General features: G+C 42.7%; 1 protein-coding gene across 1 annotated transcript in view; it reads right to left on the bottom strand.

Moving 5' to 3' along the window:
• Window positions 1-18,829, bottom strand: part of Col28a1 (collagen type XXVIII alpha 1 chain) — a 163,891-nt gene that overhangs the window by 13,984 nt on the left and 131,078 nt on the right. The window contains exons 28-33 of the mRNA XM_050162310.1: window positions 8,835-8,903; window positions 8,292-8,372; window positions 8,163-8,198; window positions 5,995-6,031; window positions 3,508-4,056; window positions 2,267-2,424 (exon numbers count right to left, since the gene is read on the bottom strand). Coding sequence (XP_050018267.1) covers window positions 2,267-2,424; window positions 3,508-4,056; window positions 5,995-6,031; window positions 8,163-8,198; window positions 8,292-8,372; window positions 8,835-8,903 — 930 coding nt within the window. The remainder of the gene's footprint in view (window positions 1-2,266; window positions 2,425-3,507; window positions 4,057-5,994; window positions 6,032-8,162; window positions 8,199-8,291; window positions 8,373-8,834; window positions 8,904-18,829) is intronic.

An 18,829-nucleotide genomic window follows, 5' to 3' on the forward strand; every position in this document is an offset into this window, starting at 1 on the left:
GTTTATACCCTGCTTATTGGACGAAACTTGGGCTTGTTCTTGTTAAGGAAGACGTTGGAAAATGTCAAAATGCCTCTTGGGAAATTGATCACATGGCTCAGCTAGAAGAGCAAATGATAAGTCACACACAGAGAAATCTTCTCTTAGACAGTGGCATATATGTCACCAAGGATAGTCATGGATATAGCACAACAAAAACTTGCCAGCTTACATGTAGTGGCTTAAATAATAATGACCCCCAATAGGCTCATAGATTTGAATTTGATAGGGTTTAGGAGGTGTGGCCTTGTTGGAGAATGTGTATGGTTTTGGAGGAAGGGTGTCACTGCAGGTGGGCTTTGGGGTTTCAAGTGCTCAAGTCAGGCCCAGTGTTTCTCTAACTCTTCCTGTTGTCTGTAGATCCAGATGCAAAAATCTCAGCTACCTCTTAAGAACCACATCTGCCTGTGTGCTGCCATATTTCCCACCATGATAAAAGTGGACTAAACCTCTGAAGCTGTAAGCCAGTCCCAATTAAATGCTTTTCTTTATGAGAGTTGGCACGGTCATAGTGTCTCTTCACAAAAATTGAACAATGACTAAGACAACTTACTTAAAGTGTTACAGTTTAATGATTGATTGATTGTGACTCAGTTATGTGGCTCTCTAGTATAGATTTTGTAGACTGCAAAGGAATCAAGTCAGAATGTCAAAAGGATACATCTCTGGCCATACATTATTGTTTATAATTTCTTTTAAACATGTTTTAGATAGACAGGGTTCGAGAAAAAACTTCTGGGCCAAATCTTCATCTCCATCTGCTTTTATAAATACATTTTACTTTGGATTGAGTTTTGTGTATTGAAAACACACTCTACCACTGAGCCAAATCCCGGCCTACATTTATTAAATAAGCTCCCTTACAGCATAATCATGCTTATTCATGTATCTTCTATAACTGCTTTTGCAATTCAAGGACAAAACTGAAAAATTGGAACAGAAATTCTATGACCTGTCAGTCAAAAGTATTCGGTATATGACCGTTAGCGTGCTGACATCTGGAATGCATCTGATGGTATAAGAGCAACTCAGTGGAAGTCTCTTGCTCTAACAGAAATACTCATTTGGAGTCAGTATTCCAACAGATGGAAGCATGCCAGAGGACGGTCTGCCCTTTCTTAGTAAGGAATAGAATCTAGTGAGTTCTACAGGCTGTGTCTATGGGAGGGGCATCCCAGGCCTCACTCCTCGACAGGCCTGGCTCTGAGTCCTGATCTGAGGTCTCTTGGGCTCTCAATCTGTCTAGTCAGCCAAATCCTAGTGCTAGACGGCTGCTGCACTTGCTTATAATGACTGGCATTCATGGAGCTTTCATTAAAGGACAGCACAGGGACTTCACTGAACTTCAAGAATAATCACATGACCCCTCCATGCTTCCTAGATCCATGGAGTGGTAGAAGTCAGTCTAGACTGGCTTTAGTTAGTACTTGCTGAGGAAGAACTTAATGGGAGATTATTGAGTTTTCTCTGGATCTCATTGGTGTAGCTTGCTACACCGGAAGCTTGCTAAGAAGACAGTCACGTTTGTCTCTATCTCCAGGAAACAGCTATCATCACCAGGAAGCTCTAACCCCGAGCACCCACCTGTACCCACCTTGTACCATGACAATGTACAGACCCCACCCCTCCCATTCCATGAACAGAAGCAGAAAGCCCAAAGGACAAGAATGTGGTCTGGAGTTGGAAGGTTGACACTTGGACCCATGTGTAACTTTGGGCAAACTCAAGAGAGTACAAGGCAGATGCACCAACAAACGAATGAGGGAGAGCTGTCGCCTGGCAGAAGAGAATCGGCAAAGGATAACAAGAGGGTAAGTTTAAATAACACAGTATCAGTCTGTTCCAGGACACATGTTGTGGTAGTAACAGAATAATAGAAATATATTATTTGTGATATTCAATAAATTATTATCAACTATGGAAAAAATTAATCCCATCTTTATGTTATCACATAAACTTATCAGTTTTAGGGCTATTCCAGAACTGGAAATCTACCATCAAGGACCTAAAATTAAACATAGCTCAACTGATCCTGAGTGACCAAGGCAGGGACAATGTCTTCCGTATCAAACAGACTACACCATTTAAGTGCAAGGAGCAAGCTAACAACTCCTTACCGACCTACAGATGCTTCCAACTCACAGTTACTTAGTGACCTGCAGCCGCCTGCCAACTCACAGCCGCCTACCAACTCACAGCCGTCTAACATCAACTCAAATTTACTTACCGACTCAGAAGCTTCTTCTGTAGGCTTTGGGGTGGATGTGTCGAGCTCTTGGCCTGACGACCCAAATCCAGACTGAAGGGATGATGATCCAAATACTTGAATGAGATAGGAATCAAAATCCTCACAAATTTTTTTAGACAATTTTTGCTTCAGAGTATCTTTTTAAACAGAAGCAGAAAGGGGATTAGTGGAAACAGTGAAACTTCTCTCAATCAATCTTAAAGAGATCAACACTGTCCTTAAGCAAGATCCCTCCCATTGTTTGAAAGCAACAGTTAACTACAGTAGGAAACATTTATATTATCTGTAAAAGATTAGATCAAATATCTCTATTTAATAATACACACTAGCACAGAAGGCATATATATCATCAATACCCTTTTATCCAAAGTGCCAGTTCACTGAGTTAATCTGTGGACAGGACTAGCCTCCTAATACTATGTAAAATAGGCAATTGCATCCTGTTTTAGGGCTAACAAAAGGCCAATTAGTCCTAAAATGTATTCTTTATTACTGCAACAATTTAAAAACCCTCTCAGATAAGATGATAAAGCCTTAATTCAAATTGGTAAAATATAACCATTTTCTCAAATGTGCAATACTTTCAATCATTCTAACATAGAAATAGCCCAGTGAAACTGAGTACATCAGATGAACCTATCAGCCAATAGAAAAAGATACTTAGTTTAAAAAAAAAAAAAAAAGAATGCCAATCAGGTTAACATAGTGACGTACTTCCAAAGGTTATTCTTTCAGATAAATGGCTAGCATAAAGCAAGCAACTAGAACATTCGCTCCAATCCTTGTTGCTTACAGTTCTCATCCTTTTAGACTTCCATAACTTTATCATCAAGTTTTCTTTATTTATTTTCAATTCCAGTTTTGTTTTTTCTGCTTTGCTTGATGCTTGCTACATACCTTATTCTAGTTAAGAAACTTTGAACAGTAACCAATAGTCACAGTATAAAAAAGGTCCCATCTTCCTCTTCCTGTCACTGCCACGGAAACTCCAGCTGAACGTCCCAACTGAGCATTCGCTGAACATGCATAGATACAGGATTGTGCCCTCTACACTCAGGTCATAACACTTAGTCTTTTGCCTTCTGTAGTTTATAGGTTACAGTGTTAAGCTGACATAATCCTCTTTAACTTCCTGGTTTCTGGCTTTTGTCAGAATAACCTAGTGGTGTGACTCTGCAAAGAACAGCATACATTCCTTTCCACTGGGGTGGCCTCCTTACCTTGCAGGGTAAAGAAGTCATCGAACTGATAAACATGTTCTGCGTCGGTTGCAATGAGATTCATTTCCTGGTGAAAAATTTCAAAGTTGGGATCATCTTTCTTCACCACCCCAATCACAAATATCTCCACGTCAGAGTCCTTGGCATCCTTCACCACCTCTGCCAGCTTCTTTTTATCTCGGGAATCTGTCTGTCCGTCAGTGATCACCAAGGCCACCTTCTTTACTCCTGGCCTTGCCTCTTTGAACATATCGTTGGCTGTTTGAAGAGCACTGGCCGTGTAGGTGCCTTCCCCCAGGTATTGCATGTTGTCCACCTCCAGCTTGAAGTCATCCTTACTGGAGAACTGTTTCAGGCCAGCCACTCTCTCCACCTTGTGGCTGTAGTTGATGATGCCTATCCGGGCTGTGGCAAGGTCCAGGGCTACCCGGTCAGCCAGGGTCTTCACAAAATTTTGGATGATCTGAAAGTTCTCTGGCCCCACACTTTCTGAACTGTCAATCACAAACACCAACTCCAGTGGAGTCTCTTCGCATTTGGGCCCACAACCTAAAAGATGAAGACAGAAATAGAAATGTTGCAGAAATGAAAAACAAACCATCACAGATTATCATCACCATTATAGGAGAATGGAAAGATGCGTGGAAATGAACCAAAGACCTCAACTGTGGTCTTCCTTTCCTGTTGCGGTGGGAAAAGCTCATAACTCTCTCCTCTTTGGATGCTGTGCATCCAAAAGATTCTTTTTTTAAAAAAAATATGTATTGAGGGGGGCTGTTTTGTAGAAAGTTCCTCCAAATTGAAATACTCTAACCTGGCCAAGAGTTCCTTAAGATGAAGGAAGTTCTAGAAGGAGGAAATCAACAACTCACAAGTCTTAGAAAGTCTCTGAAACTTACCAGATTCATACAGAAGCAGAAAGAGCTGCTGAAGAGAAGCAACCCTCTAGTCTTTTAAGTTGCCTACCAGTCACATAGAGAATTCTAGAACTAGAGTTCTAATTTCTTAAGGCAGGCACTCATGCTAGGGTTGCCTTCTGGTAATGCTGGTGCAGTTTGCATTTAAGCTACAGCCCAAAGCTGCGATTTTAACCTTCAGCCATATCTTTAAGTGAAACTAGAGAGTGGTTCGTGGGTATGCGGGATGGATGAAGGGAAAGGAGGGAAATGCTGACTGGGGGTAGGTTAGGACTCTGAAGCTGACACATAGCAGCTGCTCTGGGCAGTGGCTCCACACCCACTGAGAGGATTATTACAGCTCCACACTACCACAGAAACCAGCACTCCATCTGCGCCACAAACTCTGACAAGAGGGATTCCAGAAAATACTGGTCAATATGCAACCATTCAGAGCTGGGGTCCCCCAAAATCGAATCCAGAAGCCATGTCTAAATTGTCCTATTACCTATCCGGCCTCAAGCCACTTCTCAGGAGATAAAGAAGTGCTGGGGCTCAGTGCTATCTTGCCTCTGTCCACTTCAGACACAGAAGTCATCATTACCCCTTTGTCTTCTTTAGCTAATGGTTTTCATTATTCCCTCTCTCTGACAACTCGGAGTCTCGAGTGTTCAGTCATGGGGGAGTTTAGATTTCTTCGTGAAATAAGGTGAAGCCTGGCTGTCTCCCTGTTTGTGAGATAGAACACAGTTGCAGCAATCACAATGAAGCTCACTTTGAAAAGTCATCCTAGCTGAGGGAAAAGCATGGGATGGTTATTAGCTAGTCTCCAGGTGCATGTTGGGCTTTTGCAACCAAATTTCCATTGTGTGGCTTTTTTCCTAAGGCTCAGGTAAATCACTGACTATTGATGAACACAATACTTACAAGGGCTCTGCAACCCACACTCTGGAGCTTCCCACTCTCCAGACAGCCTTAGGGAAACAAGAAAACAATTGCCTTTCCGGGTTCCTACAGCCCTCCACAATGTCACTGCTCCATTTTCCCATTTTCCACCTACTTTTCAGATGACTCTCTCATTTCCCCACCAGCTATATACATGTGTCTTTTGGGTGGTCGCATTAGCTCTGCAACACAGCACATGATAGGGCTGACACTGTACAATGCAGCACATGATAGGGCTGACACTGTACAACACAGCACATGATAGGGCTGACACTATACAACACAGCACATGATAGAGCTGACACTGTACAACACAGCACATGATAGGGCTGACACTGTATAACACAGCACATAGTAGGGCTGACACTGTAACAGCACACAGTAGGAATGACACTGTACAACACAGCACATAGTAGGGATGACACAGCAACACAGCACACAGTAGGGCTGACAGTATACAACACAGCACACAGTAGGGCTGACATTGCAACACAGAATACAGTAGGGCTGACACTGTGCAACACAGCACATGGTAGGGCTGACACCGCACAACACAGCACACAGTAGGGCTGACATTGCACAACATAGCACATAGTAGGGCTGACACTGTGCAGGACGTTTCACTTTCTTGATAATTAAATCTTACCACATATTTCAATAATAAGTTTGATAATTTCTTCTTTCTGAGGAGAAAGGAAAATGTATTAACATTAAGTTTATGACTGGAGTATATTTCCTATCATCCCAAGAGATTTGTCTCATAATCAGCGTTGGACGATTTGATTCACTCCTTCCTTGGAGAAAATTAAACAAATAGCACAAAAGTTGGAAGTTGGATACAATGTGTCATAGCCAAAAAGAGGCTGAATTCTGAAACTTAACAGTTCAGAGTTTTAGATATTAAATCGCAACTCCAGTACACATAGCTGTGGGTGTTGTAATCTGTTGGCCTGGTCTGCCACATGGGTACCCTGTCCCTTTAAGAGGCCAGCTCTGCCCACTCCCAACCTCCCCCATTCTGCAAAGGCAAGCAGATCTCCCACCTCCTCTCCAGTCCCCCCTCTCTCTCCACCCCCTTCTGCAAAGGCAACTTCTCCCTCCTTTCCCCCCTCCCACTCCATAACCCACTAAATAAACTCTATACCCCAGCTCAATCTGCATGGTGTATCTGTCTGTCTCCCTCAGGGCCTCAGGCCACACGCCAGGGACCCACTGAGGCCTCTGGTGACCCCTGCTACCCCTCGTGGGACCAGCCTCAGGTCACACATATTTATAAAATATAACAGTGGGACCCGGACCTGGGCTGTCAGATGACGGAAGGGTTTCTGGGTCTTGGCTACAGAGCAGGAGAAAAGTAGAAAAAAAAATAGTTGAAGGGGTTATTTTCACTAGAAATATCTTACGTGCTGTCCGTGCTCAGTAAACAACCTCCCTACATGCCCATGTAAACACGCTTAATTAAATTCAGTCACACACACTGCACACATGCATTCACACACACACACACAACACGAAACTTTGAGGGGGAACTTCTTAGGAAAGAGGGATCAGCTGAGTAAGGAGGGGTTAAAGAGAGTAAAGGGCTGGAAATTGCTGTAGCCACTATAGGAAGCTGCTAAGGTTGAGTAAATTTACAACAAAGCAAAACAAAAACAATAACAACAGAAACACCCTTTGTCCAAGAGATAGTCTCTCTTGCCCTGACTATTACTACATATCATTTTATCTTCTCTGGACAACCACACCCCACTTAATCATCTTTTAGCAAATATTCATCACATGGTAGATGACGTGTTCTTGTCTCTTTCTCCCACATTCAGAGACATAACCGAGGTCTCTCATTTCCCACAGTCTCCTATTTTCATAGTGCGTTTCCGTAAGTCTGACCACAGTTCATACCCCAGGAATGTTGGTGACATGGATATGGAAATGAAGGAAATCAGTCCTGCTCCAGCCCCGTGGTGGGACGAGCAGGCAGATATCAGGCTATGGGAAGCTCCTTCCGTCATTTACACGGACTCTCGTCTTTGCTACTGTCAACAGCTAACTGTTGCTCACATGACTCCTCTCACTGTCGACGGCTTTGGGGATCTGACCGGTGGCGGGGGACAGCAGAAAAGAAGCCGCTGTCAGGACCAGACAGTCTCCCTTCCTTTCACCCCCAGATTTTCCTGCCACTGTGCATGGGATCAGCATCGCCAGCTGATTACTGAAGGAAAAAGAACGGAAGATCTCCTTCCTTTTCGAATCCTTGGGAGATGAAGTACTTTCTAATCTGAAAGGAAGATTCATCTGCATTTGCTATAAAAACTCTAGAACCTTCCCGCCTATTAGAATTTAAAGAATCATCTTTTTGTGGTGGTTGTTTTTAATAGTGGGAGAAAATGAGTAGAAGATTCCAGAAACTTTTCTAACTCTGGCTTTGAGATGACTAGCCTCACAGCACTTCCTTGAGGAACTAGCTCAAGCAAAAAGAGCCCTTGCCCTGGAGTGAGAAAAGCCACATCAAATAAACGCCCATGTGGCCTCTGGACTTATTTTAAGCAGATCACTCCCGCATTGCCAACAATAGCAACTTTATCATTTCTTCCAGAAGCCAGAAGGGAGCGTCCCTCTGCGCTCACATGCAGCTGTGCCTGGCTTCCTGTGTGATTTCTCCATCCATCCAGATAAAATGACCTGGCCTGGCAGCAGACACCATCATTAAACAGAACAAACCAACGTCCACAGCGTCCATAATTCTAGGGCTACAACATGAAGACAGCACTTCTGCAGACATGAACCCCTCAATTACCCTCTGAGATAGATACTCACCGTAAGTCCCGGGTCTCCTTTTGGTCCTTGTAAACCCTACTTAGTGGGAAGAAAAAAGTAACATTCAGGATACATTAGACCCAGTTGAGAGTATAAAGCCATAGTAAAGCTTGAAAAAACATATCTTGCCTGTTTTCCTGGTGATCCGGGTTCTCCAATTTCTCCTTTTTCACCTTTCTTTCCCACATCACCTCGTTCTCCATGATCTCCCTGTATAACATGGTTAAAAGTCAAACTTAAGTCATGAACATTAAAGCCAAATAAGAAAAATAAAACCTACGGTTTGATTTGTTGCAACTAAAATCCCCTTAAAGGCTTGGAGTACTTACTGACATAAATACACATAAGGAAAAAGTTCATTTACACCTAAGAGGAATTAACCTCTTAATCAGATGAGACACCTGATCAGCTCATGGCCGTCAAGAAACTCAAGTGTCGCATAACTTACCAGCTTCCTGAGACTTCTGTGTTTACCACATTTGTGTCATAAGGATTTGTTCTTTTACTGACTGCCTCTGATGAATGAGGAAAATGCTGCAGCGTTTGGAGTCTACCACAGATGGCACTTTTAGTGTGGTAAGAGGGGCAGGAAGCATGAGATCGCTGTCACAATCAGGACTAAGCAATTAGGACCTGTGTCTAAGCATTTCCATAAAATTCTGATTCACTTACCTTCTGGCCAGGAAGGCCATGGCCCACTGTACCCTTTGGCCCTGGAAAACCTTGAGGTCCTTGCTCCCCCTATGTAAGATATAAGAAAGAGGTGTTCTTATTAATTCCCCAAAGTAACTCAGAATATTTAGGGTGTTAGAAACTCACTCTCAGCTTCCGTACTACATCATAGCATTGCCTAATTTTGAGGGAGGTTATAAAAATATAAATATAGACACAGATATATAGAGGGAGATAGGCTTCTTAATTTGTTATCATTCCTGTGATATAGACAACTCTATCTTGACTATTCTGAAGGTATGGGCTAATATTTCAGTTTATTTTTGTATTTTTCTATATTTATAATATGCTAAAAGCATGTATTAATAATGAGGAGAAAAAAAACATTTTACTCCAATCAAGGGTAAGGAGCTGTTTATATAATTGAGTATAACCTGTTAGCTCCATCTTTGATTGTTTATAGCAGCAGGAAGGACTTGATTTTGGTTCTTCCCCATACGTCTTAATTCCCTCTTTTGCCCAAGATATAGAAGGGCAAAACCAACATCACAGTATAGAATACAAAATAGAAATAATCACTAATAAATCACAAAGTCACAGTAACTACACCATGGTATAGAATATGAAACAGAAATAATCACTAATAAATCACAAAGTCACAGTAACTACGTTGCTAAGAAATGTATTCTAAATCTTTGCTTAAATCTGCATCCATTGGTGATCAGTTTCTGGGAAAGTAGAAAGACAGTGAACAGACAGGGCCATCTTAGTCATCCCCCCACCACACGTCATGCTCTCAGAAGTACCCTAACTAACCCCAGGGGAATGTGGGTGGCATAATAAAAAGTCTAACCGTAGCCCCAACCTCACACTCGCTTGAAGAGACTCAAGGGTGAAAGGAGAGATAAAGGTCTGCTTTGCAATGAGTCAGTTTCTCACAGTACAGTGGGACTGAGCTCTGAGTTCCTTTATGTCTGAGTAGATCACAAGTGTAGAGTCAAGAGTATACTCTTGACTCCTAAATTCAAGATGCAAAGCAAGTTGCTAAGAATGGCCAAGTCTGAGAACTTGTTCCCTGAATGTCTTTGCACCTTGGTGTCCTCGAGCCAAGCCTAACGCTGTGACAGTGAGGCCAACATGTAGGAATGCCTATGTAGCAGTGCAAACACTGGACACACCTAGGATGACTCACCTTTGAGAAGCTGTTGCCCTCTTTCAACTTAGCAGAAGTTATTGACATTGTTTATTCAGTTTACAATCGAGAGCAATTCTCTTTTCTTGTTAGGAAATCTGGAAATATTGAGAGGCTCAGAATTCTGCATGGAAACTAATACCAGCTTTGTGTGGGACAATAATTGTACACCCTTGAAAGATTTGTCAGTTATATTACTTTAATAAAATGCTGATTGGCCAGTAGCCAGGCAGGAAGTATAGGCGGGGTGACCAGGCAGGAAGTATAGGCAGGGCAACCAGGAGAATTCTGGAAAGAGGAAAGGCAGTCTGCAGTCATCATTTAGACACAGAGGAAGCAAGATGAGAACACCTCGCTGATAAAAGGTACCAAGCCACGTGGCTAACATGGGCTAATGTAGGATGTAAGAGTTAATAAGAAGCCTGAGCTAATTGGCCAACCAGTTCATAATTAATGTAGACCTCTGTGTGTTTCTTTGGAACTGAATGGCAGGACAGAAACTACTGCCAACACCACCTAAATAACGTATCATGTGTCATGATAAAGAATAGGAAGGAATGTGGCAGAAAACAGGCTCCAGCGGGTGTGGTTCCCAGCCTCATCTAGAGTTTAGAAGGGTCTGCCTAGCTATGGTCCTGATGCCACTCTGAGGAGACAACTGCCTGAAATTCTACTACCCTTTGCTTTAATTATAAAGAAAACAATCCACACATTTCATCTATAGTCTTAAGAAAGTGATCTCAGGAAAGGTCACAGTGTGAGTTTGCTTCCTCTGATGTTTTGTGGACATGAATGAGAGCATCTTCATTCAATGAGATACGCAGTAAAGAGGAGACTGGGATCTTTGCTGAGGGGTCCAGAAGACTCCTGGTCACAGACAACAAAGACAAAAGGCTCGTGGCAGAACATTCTAAGGAACCAAAGGAGGACAGAAGTAAACAGCACTGTGACACTAAGATGTGGTGAGGAACCATCACTGCCAAGTCTGTACTTAGAGGGGCCTGGAAGGAGGAGTCCCATACCTTTCTATCCGTTATGCACAATGGTTGTTTCCTAGGCAATATTTCACATCTCCGCAGCAGATGTTACAAAAGATGCCCATAAAGGTTTATGAATAACTGTCTTTAAGAAATGATGCAAGTTCCCAACAAAGTGAAAAGCCATATTCTGAGGGGAAATTGCTGAGAAGGCAACTATCACAGGGAAACTAATGCCCAGGAGCCTACACTACAATGCTTTCTAATGCAAACATTTTATTTACAGTATTAATGAAGGAAGCTGGGTCTCTGTATCATAAAGATTTTCTTCCTTTGTAACCATTAGTTTTCCTTCAAAACCCTGGAGGATTTCTTAAAACTTTTAAAGTAGATCACCTGGATAAAAGCCTTTATTAGAAAAGCCTTGCTTAGTTTAGCAGAGGCAAACGTGCCTCGATCAGATTTCCTTCTCTGACTCAGGAAAGTGGTAAACAATGAGTTCCCTGTAGATCAGACAAAATGTAGGAAAGGTTGGATCTACCATAAAATACAATTAAATTAACCTTTCAAACTTAACTTCTCACCCACTGCATCATCGTATTCTAAGTATGGCCTGCTAAAAGTGGAAGAGATTTAGCTTTCAAATAATTCATTATTTTATAGAAAATAAATTTACAAGAGTATAAGTAAGAAATAATTTTTATCCTTTCTACATCTTTTCTTGGGCACAGGAAGAACAAATCAAATTTATAGATACTCAAAAAAAAAAGCACAAAATGGACTTCTGGCTCCTACTCAGAGTATGGAAACATGAAAACTAAGTCATTCTTAAAACAACTATATATAAAATGTTTCATTAGGAAACATTTCAGGGTAGACTCCTGGACACTCAGTCGCCCCTGTGATAGCTGCCTTCTCAGTGATTTTTCCAAGGATATGGCTTCTCACTTTGTAGGGAAATTATATCACATCTAAAGACAGTTAGTCATAAGCCTTTATGGACCACCTTTTGTAATATCTGTTGCAGAAATCTTAAATGCCATCTAAAAAACAATTGGTCTACATAATTGTTAGAAAGGCATGGAACTGCTCCCAGACCCTCTATATAAATGAAGTCGCAATTCTTTCGTAGTCTTTCATGGACCTCTAGTTGTGGGACAACAACTCTGCTCAATATCTTAGGTAACACTGGATCCCTAAGCAGAGCCAGGACCTCAGCACACCCTTCCCTGATGGAAATACCAGACGTTATGTGTAATCTGGCAGGTAGGGTTCAGATAAACCAATCTAACAGCCAATGTGGTAGCTGTAAGAAGATAGATTGCTGGAGCTCCAGGCAGAAGCAAGGGTCACACCTACCCCAGGCTGGGTCTCCAGGTAGAAGGGGGATCACACCTACCCCAGGTTGGGGCTCCAGGCAGAAGTTGGGGGGGTCATACCTACCCCAGGCTGGGGGCTCCAGGCAGAAGGAGACTCATACCTACCCCAGGCTGGGGCTCCAGGTAGAAGGGGGGATCACACCTACCCCAGGCTGCTCTTCTGAGACCCACCAGAGCTCAGAAGAAAGACATGCAAACAGGAAGGCTGGGCAGTATTGACGGGTGGGAGGCTGGAAAGCTCCCTGTGATACAGGCCTAGGAGCAAACCATAGCTACTGCCACATTCTGTCCAACATGCTATAAAAAACCACTATGGGATAGCAGGCTCACACATGGGGAAATCTATTTCTCACTGTTCTGGAGACTGGGAAGTCCAAGATCCAGACAGGGGAGGAGGCATTGTCTGGTGAGGGCCATGTTCTGGTTCACAGATGGTATCTTCTTGCTGCGTCTTCACATGCCTGAAGGTGCAAAGCCACTCTCTGGACCTACTCTGAGTACACTAGTTCATTTGTGAGAGCCCTGACCTCATTACTTAATCCCCAAGGTCGTGTCTTCCAATAGCATCACCTTGAGAGTGAGGCTATCAGCATAGGGACTGGGAGTGGACAGAAATGTGCAAATCCTAATACCCAGGGAAAGACATGGCCCTCCCTATGGGAAAAAGGTTGTCTCAGGAAAAGGCAACATCCTTGCCTTTCCCACATAGATGATGGCTCATGGCAGCTGGGGAAAGGAAAACAGCAAGGAATCCTAGAGCCAGCATTAAAGCTGCCCTATTGCTTGAGGCCAGGAACGCATGTTCAGCTCAGGACAGCAGGAGCTGGCTGTGAATAAAACTGGTATGAATTTTACTGCATATAAATAATTCTCCACTAAACAATGAGAATAAAAGTCCTTTAATAAGTTGAAAGAATTGGACCCAGAGAACCGGTTGGGTAAAAGCTCCTGTGGCTCTTACAAAGGATGCTGGTTTGATTCCCAGCACCTACATGGTGAACACAACCATCTGTAACTCCCATTCTGATGATTCATAGCCCTCTTCTCTGCAGGAACCAGGCACACACATGGTATACATGCAGAAAAACACCCATAAACATAATATTTAATTAAAAAGAATTGAACACTCAACAAAATCCTAATTATATATGTAGGTTAAACTGTATATCAATGTTAATTTTCTGATATTTACCATTGTGCTATATTGCTTAAGAGAATGTGCTTGTTTATAAAAATACAGAAGTATTTAAGAGGAAAAAGTAAAAATATCATATCTCTAGTATACTATCAAATGTTCATAAAAACAACATGATTATGTGTATACACAGGCAACGCATACTTTGATTTTTTTCAAATTTGGTGAGAGTAACATTTAGCAACTCTAAATAAAGGGCCTATAAGAATTCTTTATGCTATACTTGCAGCTTGCTTAAATGCGAAGCTATTTCAAAATGAAGATTAGAGATCAATATCTGAAACGAATGAGTGACAGAATAAACAAACACACAACGATGTCATTCGTCCTCATTGAAGAAGTTGGGCACACAGGTATTTTATCTACCTGGAGTTTGAGAACTCACATGTTAAATAGACACCAGAGTCCAACATATGGATTTCATGTGGAGTGTGTGCATGTGTGCACACACACAGAAAACTGTGCATATGAGTACACATGGCCATAGAAGCCAGAGTGCTATTCCTCAGGTATGCTATAATTTTTGTTTGTTTGTTTAAGTCTCTCTTTGACCTGGTGCTAAACAATTAGGCCAGACTAGCTGGCCAGAGAGTCCCAGAGAGCCTCCTCTTCCTGCCTCTCAGCACTGGGAATCAATGCCAAGTCACAAGGCTCAAAATGCAAGCACTCTGTCCTCTGAACCACCATCCCAGCCTGCAGTATGACCTTCTTGAGGGTGGAGGCTTGACCATCATTCACACAACCTCCAGGTAAACATGATCAGTTTATACTCCCAGAGAGTTATCTACCACCAGGCTAGCACCTCCATCTCAGCAAAATGTAAATGCTACAGAAGTGGACACCAGGCTACATTTCAACAAAGGGACTCTGCTACCACTGCTCCTTCCTGTTAGAGTTCATGCCACCCAAATTTCCTGCTACCTCCTGGGTAACAGCAAGGTTAATCTTTTGTAGAGTAGAGGTTTTTATTTCTAAGAAGATATATATTTAGAAACACAACTAAGAATCCTGTTATTAAAGGGAAAATGGATGAAGAAGCTCTGAAATTTTGGCTCAGGCCTGCTTTCTTCCTAAGATTGATTGAAAGGCAAGAGCAAAACAACCTGAGCGCAGGCTCTATTCAGTGAAAACGTGAACCACCTTGGTTTTATTTTTATCTCCACACCCTTGTCACTTCACTGTACTGTTGCGCTGTTCTCCCCCTAGGCATTCTCTATCTCTTTCTAAAAGAGAAAGGGCTCAAATCAATATGGCAAACCAGAGCCAGAAATTCTAGTTCAAACAGAAACTTCTGCTCTGACAAGAGGGTAGCCTTATGCGAGAGCCCCAGAGACATGGTCACACAGTGAAAACAAATGAAGCTTCTGGCTAGCATTCAGCTGAGGGGCAGAAGGGACTTTCTAGGCTGAGAGCACTGGCTGGGGAGGATTTGGGTATGGGAAGCAATTTAGCTTTTTAAGGTCTTCTGGGTTTTTAATAATTTTGAAATTTCTATGCAATGGTGCAACCATACGAAAACGTCCAGACCTCCCTCCTTTGCAGTGGTCCTACAGCATCCAGACCTCCCTCCTTTGCAGTGGTCCTACAATATCCCAGGATGCTTTTTAAGCATCACTCTTTCCTGTTTCTATCCTACGCTGTCTCTCCCCTTTCTGTCACACTATCACTAATAAGAACGTGTGGGTGCGGGGGCTTGTAGACTTTGAAAGTGGAGAATAAAAGCCTTCTGCCTGCTGGACTAAAGAAGGCAGGATTGTATTGGATGTTGACGTAGTGGGTGAATGGTGCAGCTCATCAGACCAATGACCAGCCTGAAGAGTCTTCCAGTGTTTTGCCTGAAAGCCAGGAACCACTTCCTACTGCTTTGTGGGCACAGCTAGTTCACGTGAGAAGGACATTTTCTATTATTATTGAAGTACATTAAATTGTACATGTCGATAGAGGGTGCCTGTCTAGGGACTTCTCAGCCAGATTGGTCTGATATTTGGGCACTGATTTCCTGAAAGTTCTGATCCTAACACGCTGCTGCTGTAAGTAGCAACTACCACCTATTGTTTCCCCATGAGCAAAGATCCAATTTAAGTTTCTGTGTAATTTCTTAATAGTCTTATGAAGAAATACATAGGTAACAGAAGTCAGGCTTTAACAGTTCTCTCAAGCTACCAGGGATTCTATCTGATTTTACAATATTTTCAACAGTAGTTCTATTTCCGATATTCGGGCTGATGGTCCCTCCTGACAAAGGCTCTACTGCGTTTTCCTCTGTTCTAGCTTGGCACTGGGAGAAGCTTGGGTAATTTTTCCTTCTCCGACGAGATATTCAACTGCTTCCAGTTCCTTAAAATCCCTTCCCCTCGTGGCACTTCATCCCTCTAACTGAATGTTCCATTTTGATATGTTAACACTCTTTAATGGGGGCCATGACAGCCTAATGCTTGTTTGATAAAGTAGCCCATTTGCTCCGGAGGAGAATCAATGAGTAAGTTATACGCTGTCAGGCCAGCTTTGTTGGAGCAGAGCCTCAGAGCTTCTGGTACCTGGCCAAATATAATCCCAATAGGCTGAAAGTAACAAAAACATGGCTTCATTATATTTGATTTTCATTCAAATGGTGATTCAAGTGGTTGCAATTGCGTTCGGGGAGAGACAAGGAAATCATTTACAGATTCAATTGTTGATTTTGAGTCTGTTCCTAAAGACAATCCAACACCTTTACTATGTGTACTTTTTCACTCTTCATGGTCTCGGTATAGAGCCAAGAAATGTCAGCCACAGACAGCGAGAGTTTTCAGAACAGCCCCCCCCCTGGAAACTTCCAGGAGCTGGACCACGATGTTGCTGACATTAGTGCCGGTGTCTGTGTGCAAGTGCTGGGGCTGCTGTAGTGAATCGCCACCAGTGGAGAGGATTGGAACACCGCTTGTCCATTATCTCACAGCTGTAGCAGTGAGAAATCTGACATCAGTTTCCGAGGATTCGGCAGAACAAGCTTCCCTAGAGGCTCTGGGGACAAAACATGCTGCCTTTATCCTTCCATCTTCTCGTGCCATCCTGTCCTCTCTGGGTTTCCTCCAGCCTCTCCACTCCAGGCTATTTCTATCAACGCCTCACTTCTATCACAGGCTACCTCTTCCTGCCTCCCTCTTGCTTGAGATTGCCTTTAGGGTCCACGCAGATAACTCGAAACCGCCTCCTCCCAGCCCATTTCTAGTTTCCTTCTGCCATGAAGTAATACATCCACATTCCACAGGTGAGGACATGGACATCTGGGAGGTTCGTTATTCAGCCTAGCATAGTGACTTTTTTCTTATGCCTATAAAAACAATGTGGTATGGGTACCTGCTATCTGTATTACCCTTGATATATTTCCATTTAGATGATAGCACCGGTATGCGAATGCGCAGGCGAACAGTTTACACTCTAGGATGTGGAGTTAAAATTCCTATTGAACGTTTAAAATATCTAATCATGTGCTCTATAATACTGCTTTGTTCAACAAATACCACGGATACGCAGCTGTGGGTCCCTCACTCGCCGCCATCCTGCTGACGTGTTACACGTAGCCTAATCGCTCGCATCTCTGGGTGAAGCAAACAGAATGCAGCCAGTAATCTGAAAGTATAGAGCATGGGAGGAGTTGGAGCGGGGGAGAGAGTGGAGGCTGGCTTGACCAAAGCGCATAATATGTATGTACGAAATTCTCAAAAATAAAATTTGGAAGAATTAAAAGTATAGTACACTCTGGTCTGAGGGGACAGCCCAGTCAGTAAGACTCCTGCTGTGGCAAGCATAAGATTGGGGTTTGGATTCTCAGCACCCACATTTTAAAGCCAGGCATAGTCGTGTGTGTGTGTGTGTGTGTGTGTGTGTGTGTGTGTGTGTGTGTGTGTAACTCTAGCACTAAGGGTTAGATGTTGGAGATATGTGGATTCTTGGAGCTCAGTGGCGAATCTGGTCAAAATGATGAGCTTGAGGTTCAGTGAGAGACCCTATCTCATAAAGCCATAGAGTAATCAAAGAAAGACATGTGACATCACCCTCCTGCTTACACACACGCATTAACAACACCACACATGCACACCATACCACACTATACTCACACACAAACTATAGCACATGCATCTAGGTACAGTACCTAATGCTTGATGACAAACACATGCTGCTTTCTTTAACACCAATGGTCCTTTGTGTTTGATCATTGCATTAGAGTATACTCCACCATGACTGTGCCATGACTATAAAGTAGTACAGGAGACTCACAGAGGTCATGTTTTCTGCATGGCTTGATTGCATCAAATGATCATGTTAAACGACTGACCTAAACCATCTGGATTTGTGTAAGGACACTCCATAATGCATACAAAATGATGACATCACCTCTCGCCATCACTTAGAACAGATCCCCGTTGTTAGGTGAAGCATGGCTAGATCATAGCCTGTAATCCACACTTGAAGGCATGTTTCAACTAGTACTGTATGGATTTGCACCGGAGAGACTTCAAAAATGCAACTTCCCTTAGGAAGGGGCAAGGTGTGTACTGGCTAGAATACTGTAAGGGACTTGCCTTCAAAGGACCATGAATTAGGTGATTAAGATACAATATTGGAACTCTGGTGAGTCTTTCACGGCATGTGTTTTTGTTCTTACTTTTTAATAAGGGGCTAGATTTACAGTAGGATTCTATCTGACACCTGCCCTCATTAAAACAGGCCTTGAGATAGCAGACCTATCCAAAGAAGCAGGTCATGTCTACGAACTTCTACACTTTAAGAACCATAGATAGTCAACCAAAAGAATAAGCAACTATAAATACATAAATAGGCATCACATAACTTAGAGTGTATATAAATAAATGTTCTCAGCTTGGCGATGCTGTGTTCCTCTGGCCATTTTGCTCAAGCGCGGCTCTTTACTTTTGGTGTCTGTGTATAACCGCTCGCAGGCAAGGAGGGGGTGAGGCAGCAGCAGGCCAGCATTTGTCAGTCAAGTCACTTAGCGTGGCTGCTGGATTGTTTCCTGGACCCATACTCACTGACGCGAGTTTTTATTTGATTGGTAGAAGTTAGTCTCATTTTCTAATAATAAATCTGCCCTTGGTTTAAATCCTAATTAAATATATTGGCAGGTCATAGTATAAAAAGCACCATCGCTTTGAAGGGTTTTACCAGATGGTCTCAGTTGCAGGTATCAATTTGTCTTGCTCTTCTGTCTAAATCTCTCTCTCTCTCTCTCTCTCTCTCTATATATATAT

Source organism: Alexandromys fortis, unplaced genomic scaffold (assembly GCF_014885135.2).
Source record: "Alexandromys fortis isolate MF-2015 unplaced genomic scaffold, M_Fortis_MF-2015_v1.1 scaffold_110, whole genome shotgun sequence".
Classification (NCBI taxonomy): domain Eukaryota; kingdom Metazoa; phylum Chordata; class Mammalia; order Rodentia; family Cricetidae; genus Alexandromys; species Alexandromys fortis.